We start from the raw sequence: 17,353 nt of genomic DNA on the forward strand, positions 1-17,353 counted from the left end.
GGCGACAGGAGGTATGCTTGCGTCAAATTCCAGAAGTTGCAGGTGTGGTGAGGGTGGCGCCAAAGCGCTGGCAGGTGAATCGAATTTAGTGGAGGAGAAAATTGGAGATGATTGCCAAACGCGTCCGGAAAACGCGTCCAATCCCGCAAGCCTTAGCTGCAAAGATCATACTTTAGGGCACTTTTAGGTGAACCGAGTGATATAGTCATGATCGAGCAACAGCAATGCGCGTCCATGCCTGGCTCCCATCTCTTTCATTCTAACTGAATAGAAAGCTCCTCGAAATATACGACCAGATCATCCTTCTCACCATGAGGCGCGGGCTTCGCTGCGTACACCCCAATCCAGCATTCAGTGTCCTTGTCAAGATCTCCCCACCAAGTCACTTCTCTCAACGGAGATTTCTTCCCGTCCGAGGCCAGAAGCCACACCCAAAGGCTGCCATCGCCTGCACTTTCCATCTCGATAATGGCATGATTGCTTGACTCCGCCAGCAGTGGCCTGAGACTCCAATCCGACCATTGGTCCTTTGCGACGGTGCTCACGTTGGCTTGTCCATCCAGGAACTCAACGCCAGTTTTCACCCAGCGAGTGACATCGGCCGATTTGATAACGAGGCATAACCCGCCCTGATCGTACTTGTCCTTCCAATGCGCCGAGACTGAGACCTGGGCGGTCTTGAAAGATTTTTTGGTTGTGATTTGATATATTATTGGCGCATTGAATGAGTGGGTTAAAGGAGGTTTATCCCAGATGTCAGTGCCAGGAGGGCAAGTAATTTGGAAGGACCCCGAGAGGTCAGGAATTGCGTGATTCAGGTGTTCTGCCTTGAAGACCCAAGCCATTTCCGACCAAGAGTCGACAGTGTGTTGACGGTGGCAGGGGAATTTACAAACAAGTTCGTCAGCTGTTCTACGTGAATTTGCCAGGCTAAAACGTCCTTGATGGTGCTTGATATAGAAGACGAGAATCCCTCATTTTGGTTGCTCATAACCAAGTCTGGGGGGTATTGGTAGCGGGGGAGAGCTTGATATGGCAGCCCGGCCGCTTTCTGCATACCGAATTAGGAGCGGTCCGCTCGATTGGAAATTCGGTTGCTCCAAGAATCTGGAAGAGAATGATTGACACCCATTGGGGGCTGCAAGCCCTGTCATCCGAAGCTCTTCCGTCGTCCATGCCTGAACTAATTCCTACCTGATCATGGTCATTTGAGACGATGTACTATAGGACAAGTCGTCATCGCTGCAGTGAGGATTCCTCCCACTCTACGTGGGTAGGGATGTGCGGTGGGATGATTCCTGCGTCCGCCATACGTGTGCAATCCTGGGTTCGAGATTGTACTCGGGCTCCTTCTCTTGTTAACGACGCCTTGGGGAATATTCGATAAAGGGGGGCCGAACGGCCTAATTGAGGTGTTCCCTGCGAGGTGTTTCTCACAGGGACGAAATTTAAATCGACCAAAGCAGAAGACTCGGCTATCGAATTCGACGAAAACAGGGGTTTCTCGCGCAGTTCGCCTTGGAGTTAAATTCCTGATTCAGGTGCAAATCTCGTAGGCGAGTGATTTGTTTCAGCGGACAAGGCCTCGGAAAAGAGAAATGAGATCCACGGCTGTAGCCTGTCAGGGCAAAACACAAAAAGCTCCCAAGGGCAGGGGACTGCTGACGTGCTGCTGACAGGGCGGCGACCTTTGATTGGTCTGCGGCACCTAACAGCCCAATGGCTCAAGGGGCTGTCGAGAACACCAAGGGTTGGTTAGTGGACAGGACTTACGTAGTTGGGGAAAAAAAAATGAATACGAGGGTCGAGAATTCCGCAATTATAATTTAAACCAATCTTGGGAGGCTGTGCAAATGATCCTCTGCGCCTAGTTTATCGCAATGACAAACAGGATTGTGGCACAAACGTGCTTGCTGTTTCTTGCTTCATCAATAAACTAATACCACCATACATTCTTTAAAGGTCGCCTTGTTTTCCCCCTTACCCCAGGCATGCGCCCTCTTCCACGTTTCCCACTTCTCACAGCCTCTACTTTATATCTACAGGCTGTTGGCTCTCAGTCTTTGTTGGATTCCTCCTCCTTTCATCTTATGGCGACTCGATCTCCCTGGTTACGACCCTAGCCATATCCACTCGTTCCCCCGGTTCCCCGCACGCCATGAATTATCAGGATGATGAATATGAGCTATCGGGAACCAGTACACATACCTCGGAAGACCAAGAATCAAATCTTCTCTCCTATGACCACGACTACCACTATGATGATCCGCAGTCCCATCTCTTTCCTGGCCAGAATGTGTCCAGTGTTGTCAATCCTGCGGTGACTGCCCGCTTTGCATCTTTGGCACCAGCATGGCTGCGCAAACCACACCGCCAGAGGCGTGTATGGGTCCGGGCAAAGCGTCGAGAGCGCTGTTGCTCATGTTCTCCGAGATTCCTCCTACGAAAATTTGCCCTGTTCATCTACCTCCTCTTCACGACTATCTTCATTCTCCTCGCAGTTGGAGCGATTTTCTTCCCGGGATACACTCACCTGCCCGCCCATTATCAAGCTCTGCGAGAACAGGCACTGGCTTCTGATAGTCCGGGCCGTGTCAATTTGCAAAACCAAAAAGTATTCATAGCAGCGAGCATCTACGACAAGGGTGGAAAGCTTTGTAGCGGGGATTGGGCACAGAACGTACTGGATTTGATACAATTGTTGGGACCGAAGAATGCATTTCTGTCGATATATGTGAATGACTCGGGCCCGGAGGCGAAGAAAGCGCTGGAGAACCTCCGGCAGCGAGTACCTTGTGACCACGAGCTGGTCTTTGAGGATCATCTGGAGTTGGATGAACTACCTCACATCACCACTCCCGATGGGTCACAACGAGTTAAACGCATCGAATACTTGGCCGAGGTGCGAAACCGAGCCTTGAGGCCTCTTGAAATTTCCAACACGACCTTTGACAAGCTTCTATATCTAAATGATGTGGTTTTTCACCCGATCGACGCGGCGCAATTGCTATTCTCAACGCACACCGTGGCAGAAGGGACCACCGATTATCGAGCCGCATGTGCGGTAGATTTCATCAACGCGTTCAAATTTTACGATACTTTTGCCACGAGAGATATGGATGGCTACAGCATGGGATTGCCCTTCTTTCCATGGTTTTCGGCCAACGGTGACGAGCGAACCCACCAGGACATCCTCGACGGCAAAGATGCTGTCCGAGTCAGAAGTTGCTGGGGCGGCATGGTCGCATTTGATGCCCGATTTTTCCAGAAACGACCGGGTCAAGACGTTGAACCAGTAACGGCAGGAAATCAAAGCCCCGGCAATCTCACCGTTCCTTACAGGTTCCGTGCGGAGAAGGATCTTTATTGGGACGCCTCAGAATGTTGTCTCATTCAGGCAGATATCCAGAGCCCAGAACCAGGACATTCGGGGATATATTCGAACCCCTTTGTACGGGTGGCGTATGACTCCAAAACGTTGTCATTATTGGGTTTCACTCGACGGTTTGAGCGCCTCTATACGCCAGTCCACTTCTTGCTGGATATTCTCACCGGTGCACCGGGATACAACCCAAGGAGGTACGAGGTACCGTGGCAAGAAGTGGAGGAAACGATTTGGATTCCCGATGAGAAATCAGAGGACGGCGGTTCTTTTCAACAAGTGACAAGGATCGCTACCCACTCTGGCTTTTGTGGACGCCAAAGCCTCCAAGTGATGAAAGAGAATATCACTGAGGGGGAAAGAAACTGGGAATTCTTGCCAGTACCATCATGATTTGCATAGCAACGGTTGGGATTGAGCTTCTTTGTACGAAATAAAAGAGTGAGCAACAATGATTTTTGTTTTCCTTATCCCCCCTGGAACCGAGCATTTGCCGCTCTTGTATCTGACCCCTTTTCCCCTCGTGCTGCCCTCCCTCAATGTGAAGCCATTAAATATCACAATCCCCCTCGGTTGCCCTCTCTTCACAAGTTCTTGCGATACGGTTACATACGACTTGCCCGTCGCCTTTCCTGCACTGTTGTCGCACGTTCTCTCATGTGCCTCACCCGCCGCGTCACGCCATCTTTTATTTACTTCTCACCCTCGAGACTTCCATCCTCATTTTTCCAGATCGTGCAACAACAGCAACAAGAACAACTTACACCAAACATATTTTTCATCATCGCCAGGTTCATTACAGAGGAACATTTGTCAACATGGTGGCGCCATTTGACAACCTTGACCACACCAACGCCTTCCAGCGAATCATCAACGGAACCCCGTTATCTACGAGCCCAAACGCTCGGCCGTCATCAAACTACGGAAAACAGTCAGGTATGCATGTCACACAATAACCTATCGTGACCCAGGAACTGTTGCTAACTTGAACGAGGAATCCTCTCCAGGTGTGACTGCCACTGCCTCATACAAAGAACCTGACTCTAGTTACACCACTCTAGCAGTGCCCAGCACCACTACTTCTGCTGCAGCGAGTCCTTCTACAGGCCATCGTGCTCCTCCAACGGCTCCCTAATTCTCAGACATTGTCTACGAACGACAAAATGGGTCAGCTTGGCTCTATCGAAGAGACCGAGGGTGACACAATGAGTGGGTTGCCAAAAGATTCGTCTCCGAGAGACAACAACCAGTCACCACTTCCTCAGGAAGAGGACGATGCAAAGAAAACTTCTTCTCCATCTCAAACTAAGCTCACACTGAAGAATACCCATATTCGTGCTGATTCAGCGGCCTCTTCCTCCCCCAAGACGACTCCCACGCAGAACTCGCTCTTGGAAAGAAGGTCGAATTGGAATAGAAGGCTAAGATGGCGCCCACGGCCGAGATGGAGAAGGAATCCAATGGATACATGGGACAAGGACATGGAAAATTTCCGCATGTCGAGGGAACCAATGTTTACTCACGGACGCAGCTCCAACATTGAACGTGGCAGTTCTGGTAAGAGCTACTTATTACCTCGAATTCTTCGACTAACCTCGTTATAGGAACACAACCTGATGACTGCCAGACTGGAACGCCCGACACTGAGCCCTTTTGAGGATACCACAACCACCACACCGGATGAAAAAGTCAAGCCATCACACACTCCTCTCCACTACGGTTAAAGCTCTCTTTCCAAGGGAATCTTCCACATCAGTCAGCCCAGAGTCCAAGCCAGAGGATAATGACGACGACAAGATTGGAACTACGCGGGAGACCGACAGCAGCACTGTGCTCTTTCAAGGCACTCATTCTCCCACCATCGTCGTTACGGCTAGCACTGAGACCGAGGCAAGCGAGGATGGAGACAGTAAAGAGGGCGACCATATTACTCGTTTCGATTCATTGGGTGCAGCTGCAACGCACAATGAGCCTAGTAAGTGTCCTTATTTCCCGTGCACCAGGCCTTTGCTGATGCTCCTAGGTTCCTGTGTTCTCACTGTCATTCTCGGTTCGCTCCACTTATTTTCGCTTTGCTAATATCATCGACGCCGTCAAATTCAAAAGCTATCTCGGTGGAGAAGCTAACTGAGAGGGATGCTCGATTGATTTCACGCAAGACCCATGCGAGAGGGCAACTCGTGTTCATGTCGAATGAGCGGCTTGCTCCAAATTCGGTATGCTCCGGGCCGTTCTAGGTGTGGTACAAGAGCGAGTCGAAGATCGCAAGGAAGATCAAGGATAAGATACCGACATGGACATTGGCATGAAACGGATCATAGTATCAAAGTTGCCGCGGAGAGTTGAGACAGAGACAAATATGTCCCGACTTTTGAACCTTCGAATCTCCATTTGGAGAATGGCGTGATACGTGCAGAGGGGTAGCCCAAGATTTGAGTAAATGCCCTGTTTGGTATGCCCCACAGCTGTGACTTTTTTCCTTTTTTTTCTTCAATCATCTGGTCCCACCATTAAGACGGCACAAAGAGAGATAAAAGTTCTAATACCTCTCCTCGGTGCCTTTTTCATTCTCGAACCTAGGAATCCACACTCTCCAATTTACTAGCTTGCTCGCGAAACATCACCATGGGTCAACCATCTCAACCGGCGTCCAACGCCATCATCTACACCACATATAGCCTATTCCTGTGCGTTACTCTCTCCTACCCAACGACTGATTCATAACTAATTCTTTCTTGTTCAGCGTCTTCGGCCTCTTCGTCGCATGGACTCTCCGCCATCAAACCAAAGGCGAATACCTCGCCACATTACGAACGCAGAAGGGTTAGAAGTCGAGCCTCATGACATCCTTCCCACTCTCTTCCACGGCAAAATGCCCCCCTACTAACGCGCTCCAGGCATACCATTGGCCCTCAACTTCATCGCCTCGGGTGAGTGCGCTTGGAAGGCAGCATTGGCCTGAAGCGGCAGTAAAGGAGGGCATTACACTCGAGACGACACACAGACAAAAGGATTTCATGGATTCAAGACCACAATGACCGATACAATTCTGCTGGGTGTCATTTGAACAAGGGCTATCTGAGGTTCGTACGCTTGCATCAACGGCATTGGTCTTGTGCTCTCGGCCGATAAAAAGCATGCATTTGACTATCAACCTGAAATCACCCGCGGAGATACAGGATAGGAATGTTGTGTGAATTTTTGAAGCCAAAGGCGCAAGGCCAGTGTGCAGCACTACGGGCGCTTGTGTGGACATTCCTCGCATTCATCCACCTGATCCTTCTCCAAAGAGACCAGAGATGAACGAGTTTCAATGTCGGACACAATGCTGAGATTGTACCGTTATGACTCGATCAAGTTAATGCTTGCGTGGGAAACGTGCTGCCGCTTCTCCCCTGCTCCCAAGAACCCCCCTTCTTCCCCGACATCCTGATCGAACGTACTAACGGCACTTTAATTTGGTGATGTCTAGCTCTAGGTTCGGGTATCCTATTCTCGTATCCACAGATCTCCACCATCGCTGGTGTGCAGGGACTCGTGGTCTACAGTCTATCCTCCGCTCTGCCACTACTGGTTTTCGCTGGGCTCGGCCCTATTATCAGAAGGAAGTGCCCTGAGGGGTTCGTGCTCACCGAATGGACTCGCCAGCGATATGGCGTAATCACGAGTCTTTACCTATCCGCTTTGACGTATGAGGATGATTAGGATCCCGTCACCAATGCGCAGTTTGTTCTAACTCTTTGCAGTTTAATAACACTCTTCCTCTACATGGTTGCCGAGCTCTCAGCCCTTCAACAAATTGTCACAGCTTTGACAGGCCTGAATGGTCTCCCCGCGGTCATCGTCGAGTGTGCAGTAACCACAATTTACACATCACTTGGCGGGTTCAAAGTCTCCTTCATCACCGATAACGTCCAAGGTGCCATGGTTGTTGGACTCATCATCGTCGGCTGCATCACAGTCGGTGTCGAGACAGACATTCAACACGACCTGATTGACCGCAGTGGATACCTCGACGCAAGCTTGTTGGGCTGGCAGCTAATTTATATTCTTCCCGTGGCAATTTTGACGAACGACTTCTTCATCTCAGGCTTCTGGATGCGCACATTTGCTGCAAAAACAGACAAGGACCTGTACATCGGCGTGGGAGTGGCGACGGTGGCAGTCGCAATCATCCTCGCAGTGGTCGGTGTCTCCGGCCTGTTGGCCGGCTGGTCCGGCGCACTGGGAGACCCTCCGGAGGAGTCATCCATTGCATTCTTCTTGCTCCTAGAGCAGCTCCCAGCCTGGGTCATTGGAATCGTTCTCGTCATGACAATTTGCTTGTCCACCGCCGCCTTTGACTCCTTCCAATCCGCCATGGTGAGCACAGGGTCCAACGACATCTTCCGGAACCGGTTGAATTTCTGGTTCATCCGCGCCGCTGTTGTCCTGGTGATCATCCCCGTTGTCGTTGTGGCGCTGAAATCACCTTCGATCTTGCAGATCTACCTGATCTCGGATTTGATTTCTGCATCAAGCATCCCATGCTTGGTGATTGGATTGAACGAGCGAGCCTACGCCTGGCGCGGCTTTGAGGTCGTGGTCGGCGGACTCGGAGGCATGTTTACCGTGTTCTTGTTTGGGCTGGTCTTCTACGACGGCGACGCCAGATTGGCAGGAAATCTCATGCTTCTCGAGCAAGGACTCTACGCCAACGATTGGTCCGCGTTCGGCGCATTTGTTGCCGCCCCTGTGGGAGGTCTGCTCTGGGCTCTTGCGGCCTTCGGATCCCGGCTTGCTGTGCAATGGTGTCTGGCGAAGTTCAAGGGTACCCCGTTCGAGGCGTTCGAAAAACCTGCCGCTCCGACCGCAAGCTTCTACACCGGCGGAATCAGCTCGGGTGTCAGCGACGGTGAAAGAGAGATCTATACTGACACCGACGGCGTAGAGAGAAGCGAGGTCAAGATTAAGGGCAAGTTCTTCTGAGAGCGAGGTACCTGTGGCTATGAAAAAGGAAGAGAAGGAAGCGATCCAAATTTGATACCAGGGGAAAAGCGGTATTATTTGCGACGGGTGATCGGAAGGGAAAAGAATTTCGGAGTTTCTCTCTCAAAAATGTTCCTTGGAACACAGAGCATCTTGGTTCGAGCCACAGGTATAATTCAATCGGGGGCGGAAGAGGGTAAGGAAGAGGGAAGAAACGACAGCAGACGCATCCAACCAGATCATGGTTCCCAGCACCGTAATAATTTCCACCAGGTATCGACAAGCGACATCAATCATCCACATCAGCATTCAGTCCTGTTCAGAGGCAAGCCAGACCACAATACAAAGTTTGCCCGGATCCACCATGATTTCCGACAATCCTTTTCTTTCATCTAGGAACTACTAGTGCTTGTTGTCTTTCCTCGAGACACACGCCGCGATCGGGGTGCAAATACGACGAGACTACTTATGGGTGAAGGATGGACGGGCTTATTTGGACTGATCTAATCTGATCACAGTCATTCGTTAACATACGTCATATACATATACTCATTCCTTCTTTCATTCAATCTTTTGGTTACTTCTCTCGTCATGTTCCTGGGCAAATAGGCTGTCTGACTGTAATAGGTACACCGAAGGCTCAATTTTGCATTATTCTCTACCACATACTCTTACTCTATTCCTGGTCTCAGAAGCCTCAATCGCCCTCGCCTCATCTTCCACGTCCTCTCCATCCTCCCTTCCAAAGACAACAAATCCCATTCTGCTCGCACCAGGCCCGCACTTCAAGTGGATTCACTTCTCGATCCTCCCCGATAAGCCTGAAGCCCTCCGTGTTCAACCAGACGGTCAGATCTTCAAGCACGATCGGGTCGTACATGAGGATCTTTTCGCGCCAGGTCGGGGAAAGAGTGTGGTTCCTTACCCTGTCAGGGTTTGAAGGAGTGAAATAGATTGCGGCGCGGATTTGTGTTTGGATGTCTGGCAAGGCTGGGGTTTGCGCGGGTGTCAATGCACCGGGGGTCGTGATCTCGCGATTCCTCGAAGTCGGGGGTAGAATTGATGTCGAAGGGTCCTGCACCGATGGGCCTGCAGGCAGAGGTTCAAAGGCAGGAGATGGCGAAAAGCTGATCGAGGGTAGTGTAGGAGGAGGTGTTGCTGGTTTCTTAGGTCGTGAAGGGGCTCTGGCGTTCGAGGTCTTCTTCTTCCGCTTCATGATTATCTTTTCCGCCGGTCCTCCTTCATCTTCAACATTGAGGGAAAGGGAGTCAATATCATTCACATCCATGATGGTCTCGTCCGAAAGTTTCTTTTTCGTCGCCCGCTTTCGGGGAGTCTTCTCTGCTTCGCTCACGGGATCCTTTGACATTGTTTCGGTCCTTTCCCTCTCCTCGGGTTCCATTGGAGTCGGGTCAGAAGCCTCTGATTTGCGCTTCGCTCGTGCCTTCTTCGCTTTCGGGACTTGCCGAGCAGAAATATCGTGGACCTTACTTAGGAAATCACCGTGCTTCGTTGTATCGGCGGGCTCTTCTTCTTCTTCATCGGGGGTCACGCCATGCTTGTCATCCCAACATCTATCAAGGATTTCAATCATTTTCTCCCGTTTTTTGATAGGCTTGAACCCGTACGCGGATAATTGCTTCTGTAAGTCATGAGTTGAGAAGCCTGCATAAGATGGTCTAACGGGTGAGGTTGCAGATTTTTGTGGAGCGCTCTTCTCTCTTGAATTCTCGTCAACGTCTTGAGCCCCTTTACCAGGTCGTATCTGCGGTGCCTCCAGAGGTCTGGCTGTATGGTACGATCTCACGTGCAATCGTGTTGGTGAGTTGATTGTAGCTTGAAACGCAGGCGTGACAATGTCGTCAATGTCTACCATTGATTCACCTTTTTTAGTTAACGGGGTCTCATCATGATACAATATCGTCCTTTCTTTCCGAACAGTTCCATTTTTCTGATGACCAGGCACAGCGGGCTGAACAAGGGCATCTTTCCCGGTAAGAGCTAGACGTACGGCAGGAGAATCTATCAGATCAATTGTGTCAACCTGCAGAAGTGCATTGTCTTCATCTCGACCAGCAGCTCCCCATAGATTTCTTCTTTTCACGAATCTATTGGTGCCCCAAGAATTTTTGGCCGACATTGATTCGATGGAGAATGGCGGCGTCTGCTGGGACGAAATGGGATCAGACGACAGGAAGCACTCTGACCGCTTGAGGACCTCTGGAGTATCTCTCATCAAGGTCGGCGATTCGTCACGGGCCAGTTGACTTGCTGATCCAAAGAGCATTTCTTGATCATCAAATGCCTTCAGCGCCGATGTTGGAGATACCAATCGACTCTTCGTGGGAGCCTTCTTGCTGGATGCTCTTGGTTTGGCAGGCTTTTTCCTGGCTTTCTCCATGGAGGATTCCAACTCGCATCCCGCACCAAGCTGGGTTGCAGTCAGACGTTCCAGCATTGGTGCAGTCTTTCTGCCCTTTTGCTGCTCATCACCATAATTTGAGGTTGCTAAACCAGTTATTGTAAGCGCCTTCTTGGAAGGCGATTTATTTCTTTTCTTGCCTCCATCCTTTTTTGATTCCTCGCGATTGCTTGAGATGTCTGAGAGCAACGACGCCTTGTTATGTGATTCGGCTGTCATAGCAAAATCAATGCGCCTTCTCTTTGTTGGTTCCCCACGCGTATCGATTTTCGTTGTTATCTTGTCCGCCGATTCTCCGGCAAGGGTTTTAGCAAACGTGAAATAATTCAGAAGATCTTTGGAAAATCCGACAGACGGCTCTTCCAAGTCCGAAATGTTGGCCGAAGCATTAGCATGTGGTTTAGCAGGAGTCCAGTCCAATCGCCTTGGTAAAGCCTTTTCCAATTGCAATGAACTTGACTCTGCCTGGGAATTAGATTGTGGTATATGAGTGCCGTCATTGGGAAAATCAAAATTTTTAGCCTGACGGGAGGCTTCAGGGCTTTCATAACACATTTGTCCTCCAGACTCGGGGTTTTTGACATGCTCAGAATGCTGCTCATTCTGCGAGCTCAGTGTCGTGGTAAGGAACTTTGCTCCAGTGGCAACGTCCGCGCTGCTCTCTGGCACAGACGCTGAGCCTGTCGATTGGAAGCTGTCTTGGCCTGGAGAGTGCAGGGGGATGTTCTCCACGCCGGCTTTGGTTGTAAGCAACGAACGGACGCCGCTGAAACCATCGGAAAATCCATCTCTTGTCTTGTTTACAGATTTGAACCGCTTCAAACCTTCCGTAACATCGCTCAAGATTGAGCCGGGTGAGGGTAATGGGGGTGGAAGCTCAGAGGGGGTGGGTGACCGGGCAAAGGCTCGAGGTGGCGACGAAGAGAGAATAACAATCGTCGACATGGCGGGAAGGCCACAGAGTGCCCATTGGGGCAAACGAGTTAGGGCCAATGCGACACCAAATGGTCATGGACACAGTAGCAAATGCATCAGCTTTGGGGGGGGCCGAGTTGGTGAAAATGTCAGATGGTTAGCAAGTGTGAGTACACCTCTCATGGTGTTGTCGTTCAACCCAGAGGCATGATCAGGCTTGGCTTTCAGGAACGCGGTCTTTCAACGCTCCGAAATCGCGAAATCACATGACATCGAATTTTCAAGTGCCCGTTCACCCTTTACGACACTTTAAGGTTTCATACTCGATGGTACATAGCAAAACGTGGCCAAAGCAACCAATGAAAAGACTTTTCCCTAGCCAAATGCAAACTTTGCGCCAACACCCGCGTCCCTCGTTATGCCTCCTTGTTGCCAAACACCGAACACCCCCGACCCAAAACAAGGTATCTACCCCAGTGTGCTGATCCAATCCGTATTCCTCTTATCATCCGGAAAAGGCCTGCTCAGGGAAACTTGCTCCAATTCCGCTAAAGTCTCTCGGATCATTTGTGCTTAATACAAGAGGTGGTGAGCCGGGCGGTGACAATACTGGCGAAGTTCGGCCCGATGGATTGGCCGTGACACTCGTCGCGGAAGGTTCGGAGGACGGAGGACTGTCACTGTCGTCCGCCGGCAGAGAATGCTGGTCTTTGCCATGTCCAAACCCTGAGACCGTCAGCTCCAGGCTCAATGGAATCCAAATGAAGCCATTGGTTGAATACTCACATTTGCAGAGAGGACGAACACAAGCCTGACACGCGTTGAGGGTGGCATAGACAAGTGACAAGATTGCGGAAACGGTATAGCTCCAGGAGTTCCCGAAGAATGAACTGATGGCTTGGAACGGTTGCATGACTCAGATTTCGGCTAGATCAGCTAGATTATCTATCGTGAAAGAGAGGTGTGGCTTCGTTAATGAGTCAAAGCCATTTGCTGCGTCGGGGTGGGCGAGAATGATATAGCAACGTGCAAAAGGCAGGGCAAACATCGAGTCGATGCCAGCAGACACACTCGACCAAATCACCACACATAAAATCACCCATGGTAGAAAGAACTGAACTCATAGTATGCCCAGGTGTGCGATCGAGTAAGGAGGGATTTGGGCAGTCCACGGATATCAATCAGGATCGGGGGTGCCATCATGGTCGGTGGTGGGCCAGCACTACTCATGAGTTCGAAATGTATTCAGGCAGAAGCTGGCTTGACGTGAGGTTTTGTCCATGATGGTTGGTCCGTGGAAAGGAAATGGGATCATCGGGATGTGGATTTGGGCTCGGTTGAAAAGGCGCCCTGAGGATATCGCTATGCTATACCGTAGCCAATGCTCCCGGAAATACGGTTAAGCAAACTCGCTCACCAAGTATGAGGGGTTCAGGCAAACTGCCAACTCCCAAGTTCCTAGACGGGCACCAGCCACCCTTCGATATTACTGGTCTTTACGGTCCCAGCGGCGGCCGGGGTAGGTATTGAGCCGGGCATTTCCTACTACTTCGGCGCGCCACCTGTCACCTGCGACATTTCAGCCGCAGCGCTCCTCTGTCATCGATGATTGGGGCCAAATAGCAAGGAGACGGAACATGCGAAACAACTTGGACCCTTCGCGACCTGCACAGCTCCTGCTGGCGCCCCCTGCCCTGACTGAACATCGGTGATAAGGTGGTCTTCATGTCATTCCATATGTATGAAGCTCCTCTCTTGACATCCGTATCATAAAGCCTCATCTGGAGACACATTGGCTGTCTGCGGAAAGCCAAGCTGACTGACAGCTCACGTGGCGACTGATTCCAGATCAGGCTGAAGACACACCTCATTGTCGACGTCGGATTTGCGGCAACGGCGAAATCGGTTGTGGTCATGATGGCGTCTGAGGACGAGTCGCAGGCTCTCGATAATCACCATGACGAAAAGGATTGGGAGGCGCAAAAGGAGAACTTCCGGATCTGTTACATTGACCACAACATGACGAGAAAGGGCGCCGCACAGTACATGAAAGAACACTTTAATTTCGATGCGACTCCGCGCCAATGGGAGCGCAAAATCAAGCAATGGGGATTTGCAAAGTATTCGAGCCGAGACGAACGACTGCAGCAAATTGCGGCTTCGGGCAAATCCGTCTACGATTTCAGTCGTCCCGGTCGAAGACCCCGGCCTCATGGAGCCGAGCATGGCAATCTCCATCCCCATGAAGACCGAAACCTACGTCGCTTTGCTCGTCGGGAAGTCAGCCGGTCGAGATCCCGGTCGAGATCTGACTCCTTCAGCCGTCAACAACGGCCTCATCTCAAGGACGAGTTTCAGGACGAGTCTTCCCTTGCCGTCACGGATCCAACCTTCAACCTCAACATTCCGAGCCCAGGACTGCTGCACCCACCGGGCCATGGTGGTTTCATTGTGGCCGCGACGCCAGCAGACGAAGGGCCAGAGTCAGGAGTTCCATTAAATTATATCCCCGCGCAAAAACCCCCCGGCCTGGGTGAGCCTGACGACCGCAGCCTTCTTCTGTCTGTCGATCACAAGGAATGGTCTCAGGCGGCCCTCGGGGACGTGTCAAAACAATTCGATATGCCGGGCGAACAAGAACAGTTCCCCAGCTTCCCGGACGATCTGACGCCGACGCACGCACCCACGGGCAGAGGGCCACACCGTCCTCCAATACAATATTCACTCGATGCGAACAACCCGTCCCTCGGATTTACGATGACCGACCAGTCGATGCACGCACCGGCAGGGTTCCCCCAGTACGCCGTTTCCGGGGACGGCATGGGGATTGACCCCAGCATGTTGAACGAAAATATGATCGGTGAACAACAGATGTTCGACAATACCTCGCCAATGCCACAAGGCCCAAATGCGCTGAATCAGCCCCATTTTGACAATCACCCGATCTTTCGATTTGATTTGATCGACAATGATTCAGCACCGGCTCTTCCACCACCTGAGGAACCGACTTTTCACGATCTGGGCAACGTGCCCGAAACAGTTCCCGACCCGTTGATCGGTAATGAGGGCCCGTTACAGAATGATGTGGCGCCGTTAGTGGAGGAGTATACCAGAGCCGTTCACGATGCGGCGCTATGGTGCTTGAGCAATCATCATTATGGCGATGGACTGGGGGACAAACTCGCGGCAGATCTCGACCCGCCTGGTAAGAACTACACAACTTGGGAACTCCTCTCGGCTCAAGGCTGACTGATGTCCGTCCAGGACAAGTCTTCATGGCCAAAATGGCGGTGGTCTTGGATAACTTTACCAAATCACAGCAAAGGGCTGTTCAGAGCATGAAGGACACTTGCAGCAAACTTCGCCAGAAGAATGCCATGCTGGAAAATATTATCAATAACAGTAAGTGGGAAAGCGGCTTGCCTGGGGCGTTGGGTCTAATGTGTGGTAGGCAGTCGAATTCCTCCCGACCCAACATCAGATCCGCCGCCTCATCGATCGTCGCTTCCGGTGCAACCCCCCGTCTACGATGGCATGTTCTCGTCGAACTTCTGAGAAGCGAGGCGGGAGGAAGGTTTGGGTTACTCGATGCCACCTCCCCCCTTAAGATTGACCTTCGCCATCACGTGCTGGAGGCTCGGCAGAAAAGTACCCTTCGCTTTTCCCGAGGCAACAGGCGACCCGCGACCAGGGGGGACCAGGCTAGGGACGGAAGGATCCATATCAGCCGCACACAAGTTTTTCTTTCACTTCCAGTCTATCTTGACCACCCACCCCGTTCCGGGTTGGTGACGGGGAGTGAAGATAACGGCGTGAAGCGCCTATAAACTCCAGTCTGTGATTTTTCTGCCATGCTCGCGATCAGAGAACCGATGACAGCAGACATCGTTGAAGATGTTGGTGATCCTCTTCGACCTTGATACTCTCCTCCACAACACCGTGGAATTGTTGGGCTCCAAACTCATTCCGGCATTGGAATCACCAGAACGACTGGAGGTGATCGTGAAGGCGTTGCGCATCTCAGAGTATGATGTCCGCACCATCCAGCTCCGCTCTTTGGGGCAGGATGAGCGAACGTCTCGGGTGACTCGGCTCAGCTTGGAAACCCACAATGACGGGTATCTTCAGCATCTACGAGATGTCTACGAAGAATGGACATCGGCCGGCTTGATTGAAAAAGACGGACATGTCCTATCGGAATGTTTTTGGTTCCCCACATCCGTCGGGAAACCGATACAACCACCAAAGGATCCTTTTGCGCGAGCGGGATATTACGCTTTTGACATGAGCACCAGTATCATGTCAGAGAGCTACCGAGCGATCATTGCGTCCGCCAATCTCGCCTGCGAAGGCGCCGACATGCTGTCAAGATTTCCCGGCCATGATGTCGACACGGTCTTTGCTCTCTGTCGACCTCCCGGACACCATTGTGACGGTCAACGTGCGGGTGGATATTGCTACATCAACAATTCCGCTCTGGCCGTGAGCTCATGGCGAGCGTCGAATCCCGATGCACGGATTGGCATCCTTGATATCGACTTCCACCACGGCAACGGCACACAAGAGATCTTCTACGCCGATCCCAAGGTCCTGTACGTCAGCATTCACGGAGAAGACGAATATCCCTACTACACTGGGGCGGAAGACGAGCGAGGCACAGGAGGAGGAGAGGAGTTGAACATCAACATGCCTCTCAAAGTCGGCAGTCCCATTGGGGAATACTTGGAGAAACTCGAGTACGGCGTGAAACGGCTGGCCGAGTACAGGACCGAGTTCTTGATTGTCAGTCTTGGCTTTGACACCTTCCATTCGGATCCGTTGGGGGGCTTTCAAATTCACACCGAAGACTATGAAACAATAGCGAGGGCGACGAGACAAGGGCTAAGGGAAATGCCTGTTCTCATACTCCTCGAGGGTGGTTATGTGATTGAACATTTGGGGGAAAATGTGTTGTCATTCCTCAAGGGGTGGAATTCTGGTTGAGTTGTCCGAGACTCCTGCCCTTCCCGTTGTCCTTTCCTTGTCCTTCCATGTTGTATGGTGTATCCGTGAACCAGTCCAGCTGTACCTGATCTCCCCAGGAGCAAAGGAGGAGACCACAGGCCCACTTGTGTTTTCCTACGCCAGTCACCGTGATTGTAGGAAGACCATGGTCGGACGCATCGGTGTTTCGACGGCGCAGTTCGATGGTGGCATCTGTTCCTTGTGTCAGTTCAGCTCTAGAATAAGTCTCATAAGGCTATGTACCTGGCATCTGACGGTTTGCTCGGTGAGTTTGCCAAAGAGCATATATACCGACGAAGAACATGGCAAGACCAAAGAGAATGTTGCTCAGCAGTTCTGGTGAGATGCGGGGAATATGGGTCGGCATCTTTGATATTTGATTGGCTTTGTTGGCGGCGAGGCCGAGGACGGATGCTTACTGAAGCAGAGGTCTGGTGGGCTTTGGTATTGCTCGTGTTCACGCGACTTACCGAACGCAGATGGAGATGGTAAGGAGATTCGGGAGATTTGTGCAAATTTATAGCCTGTCATGGTCAGCAAAAAGAGAAACCCTTGCTTTGACCTTTCTTTTTTCCCCGTGATATATTTCCCAAGGATGAAGTTCTCAGAGCCATCATATCAAATATTCGTCTTTTCTTGTTCCTTCTTGCTTCCCCACCGAC

The 17,353-nt window shown here is 51.3% G+C and overlaps 8 protein-coding genes across 8 annotated transcripts; 6 read left to right on the forward strand and 2 right to left on the reverse strand.

Annotated features, from left to right (window-relative positions):
* Window positions 1–254: 254 nt before the first annotated feature.
* Z518_02683 (uncharacterized protein) lies at window positions 255–845 on the reverse strand (the record flags this gene model as incomplete). The annotated part of the gene is made up of 1 exon (XM_013419710.1): window positions 255–845. The coding sequence occupies one exon, from the start codon at window positions 843–845 to the stop codon at window positions 255–257; it is 591 nt and encodes a 196-aa protein (XP_013275164.1).
* A 1,313-nt stretch (window positions 846–2,158) lies between these two features.
* Window positions 2,159–3,775, forward strand: Z518_02684 (uncharacterized protein; the record flags this gene model as incomplete). The annotated part of the gene is made up of 1 exon (XM_013419711.1): window positions 2,159–3,775. One exon carries the CDS (start codon window positions 2,159–2,161, stop codon window positions 3,773–3,775), a length of 1,617 nt encoding a protein of 538 aa, XP_013275165.1.
* A 425-nt stretch (window positions 3,776–4,200) lies between these two features.
* Window positions 4,201–4,517, forward strand: Z518_02685 (uncharacterized protein; the record flags this gene model as incomplete). Its single annotated transcript, XM_013419712.1, has 2 exons — window positions 4,201–4,318; window positions 4,390–4,517. The coding sequence occupies 2 exons, from the start codon at window positions 4,201–4,203 to the stop codon at window positions 4,515–4,517; spliced, it is 246 nt and encodes an 81-aa protein (XP_013275166.1).
* Window positions 4,518–4,545: 28 nt separating this feature from the next.
* Window positions 4,546–5,039, forward strand: Z518_02686 (uncharacterized protein; the record flags this gene model as incomplete). The annotated part of the gene is made up of 2 exons (XM_013419713.1): window positions 4,546–4,939; window positions 4,987–5,039. 2 exons carry the CDS (start codon window positions 4,546–4,548, stop codon window positions 5,037–5,039), a joined length of 447 nt encoding a protein of 148 aa, XP_013275167.1.
* Window positions 5,040–6,007: 968 nt separating this feature from the next.
* On the forward strand, window positions 6,008–8,350 carry Z518_02687 (uncharacterized protein; the record flags this gene model as incomplete). The annotated part of the gene is made up of 5 exons (XM_013419714.1): window positions 6,008–6,069; window positions 6,126–6,205; window positions 6,280–6,312; window positions 6,861–7,071; window positions 7,129–8,350. The coding sequence occupies 5 exons, from the start codon at window positions 6,008–6,010 to the stop codon at window positions 8,348–8,350; spliced, it is 1,608 nt and encodes a 535-aa protein (XP_013275168.1).
* A 712-nt stretch (window positions 8,351–9,062) lies between these two features.
* Z518_02688 (uncharacterized protein) lies at window positions 9,063–11,717 on the reverse strand (the record flags this gene model as incomplete). Its single annotated transcript, XM_013419715.1, has 1 exon — window positions 9,063–11,717. One exon carries the CDS (start codon window positions 11,715–11,717, stop codon window positions 9,063–9,065), a length of 2,655 nt encoding a protein of 884 aa, XP_013275169.1.
* Window positions 11,718–13,604: 1,887 nt separating this feature from the next.
* On the forward strand, window positions 13,605–15,242 carry Z518_02689 (uncharacterized protein; the record flags this gene model as incomplete). The annotated part of the gene is made up of 3 exons (XM_013419716.1): window positions 13,605–14,892; window positions 14,952–15,089; window positions 15,139–15,242. 3 exons carry the CDS (start codon window positions 13,605–13,607, stop codon window positions 15,240–15,242), a joined length of 1,530 nt encoding a protein of 509 aa, XP_013275170.1.
* Window positions 15,243–15,581: 339 nt separating this feature from the next.
* Z518_02690 (uncharacterized protein) lies at window positions 15,582–16,670 on the forward strand (the record flags this gene model as incomplete). Its single annotated transcript, XM_013419717.1, has 1 exon — window positions 15,582–16,670. The coding sequence occupies one exon, from the start codon at window positions 15,582–15,584 to the stop codon at window positions 16,668–16,670; it is 1,089 nt and encodes a 362-aa protein (XP_013275171.1).
* Between the last annotated feature and the right edge of the window lie 683 nt (window positions 16,671–17,353).

The sequence above is a fragment of the Rhinocladiella mackenziei genome, assembly GCF_000835555.1.
Source record: "Rhinocladiella mackenziei CBS 650.93 unplaced genomic scaffold supercont1.2, whole genome shotgun sequence".
Taxonomy (NCBI): domain Eukaryota; kingdom Fungi; phylum Ascomycota; class Eurotiomycetes; order Chaetothyriales; family Herpotrichiellaceae; genus Rhinocladiella; species Rhinocladiella mackenziei.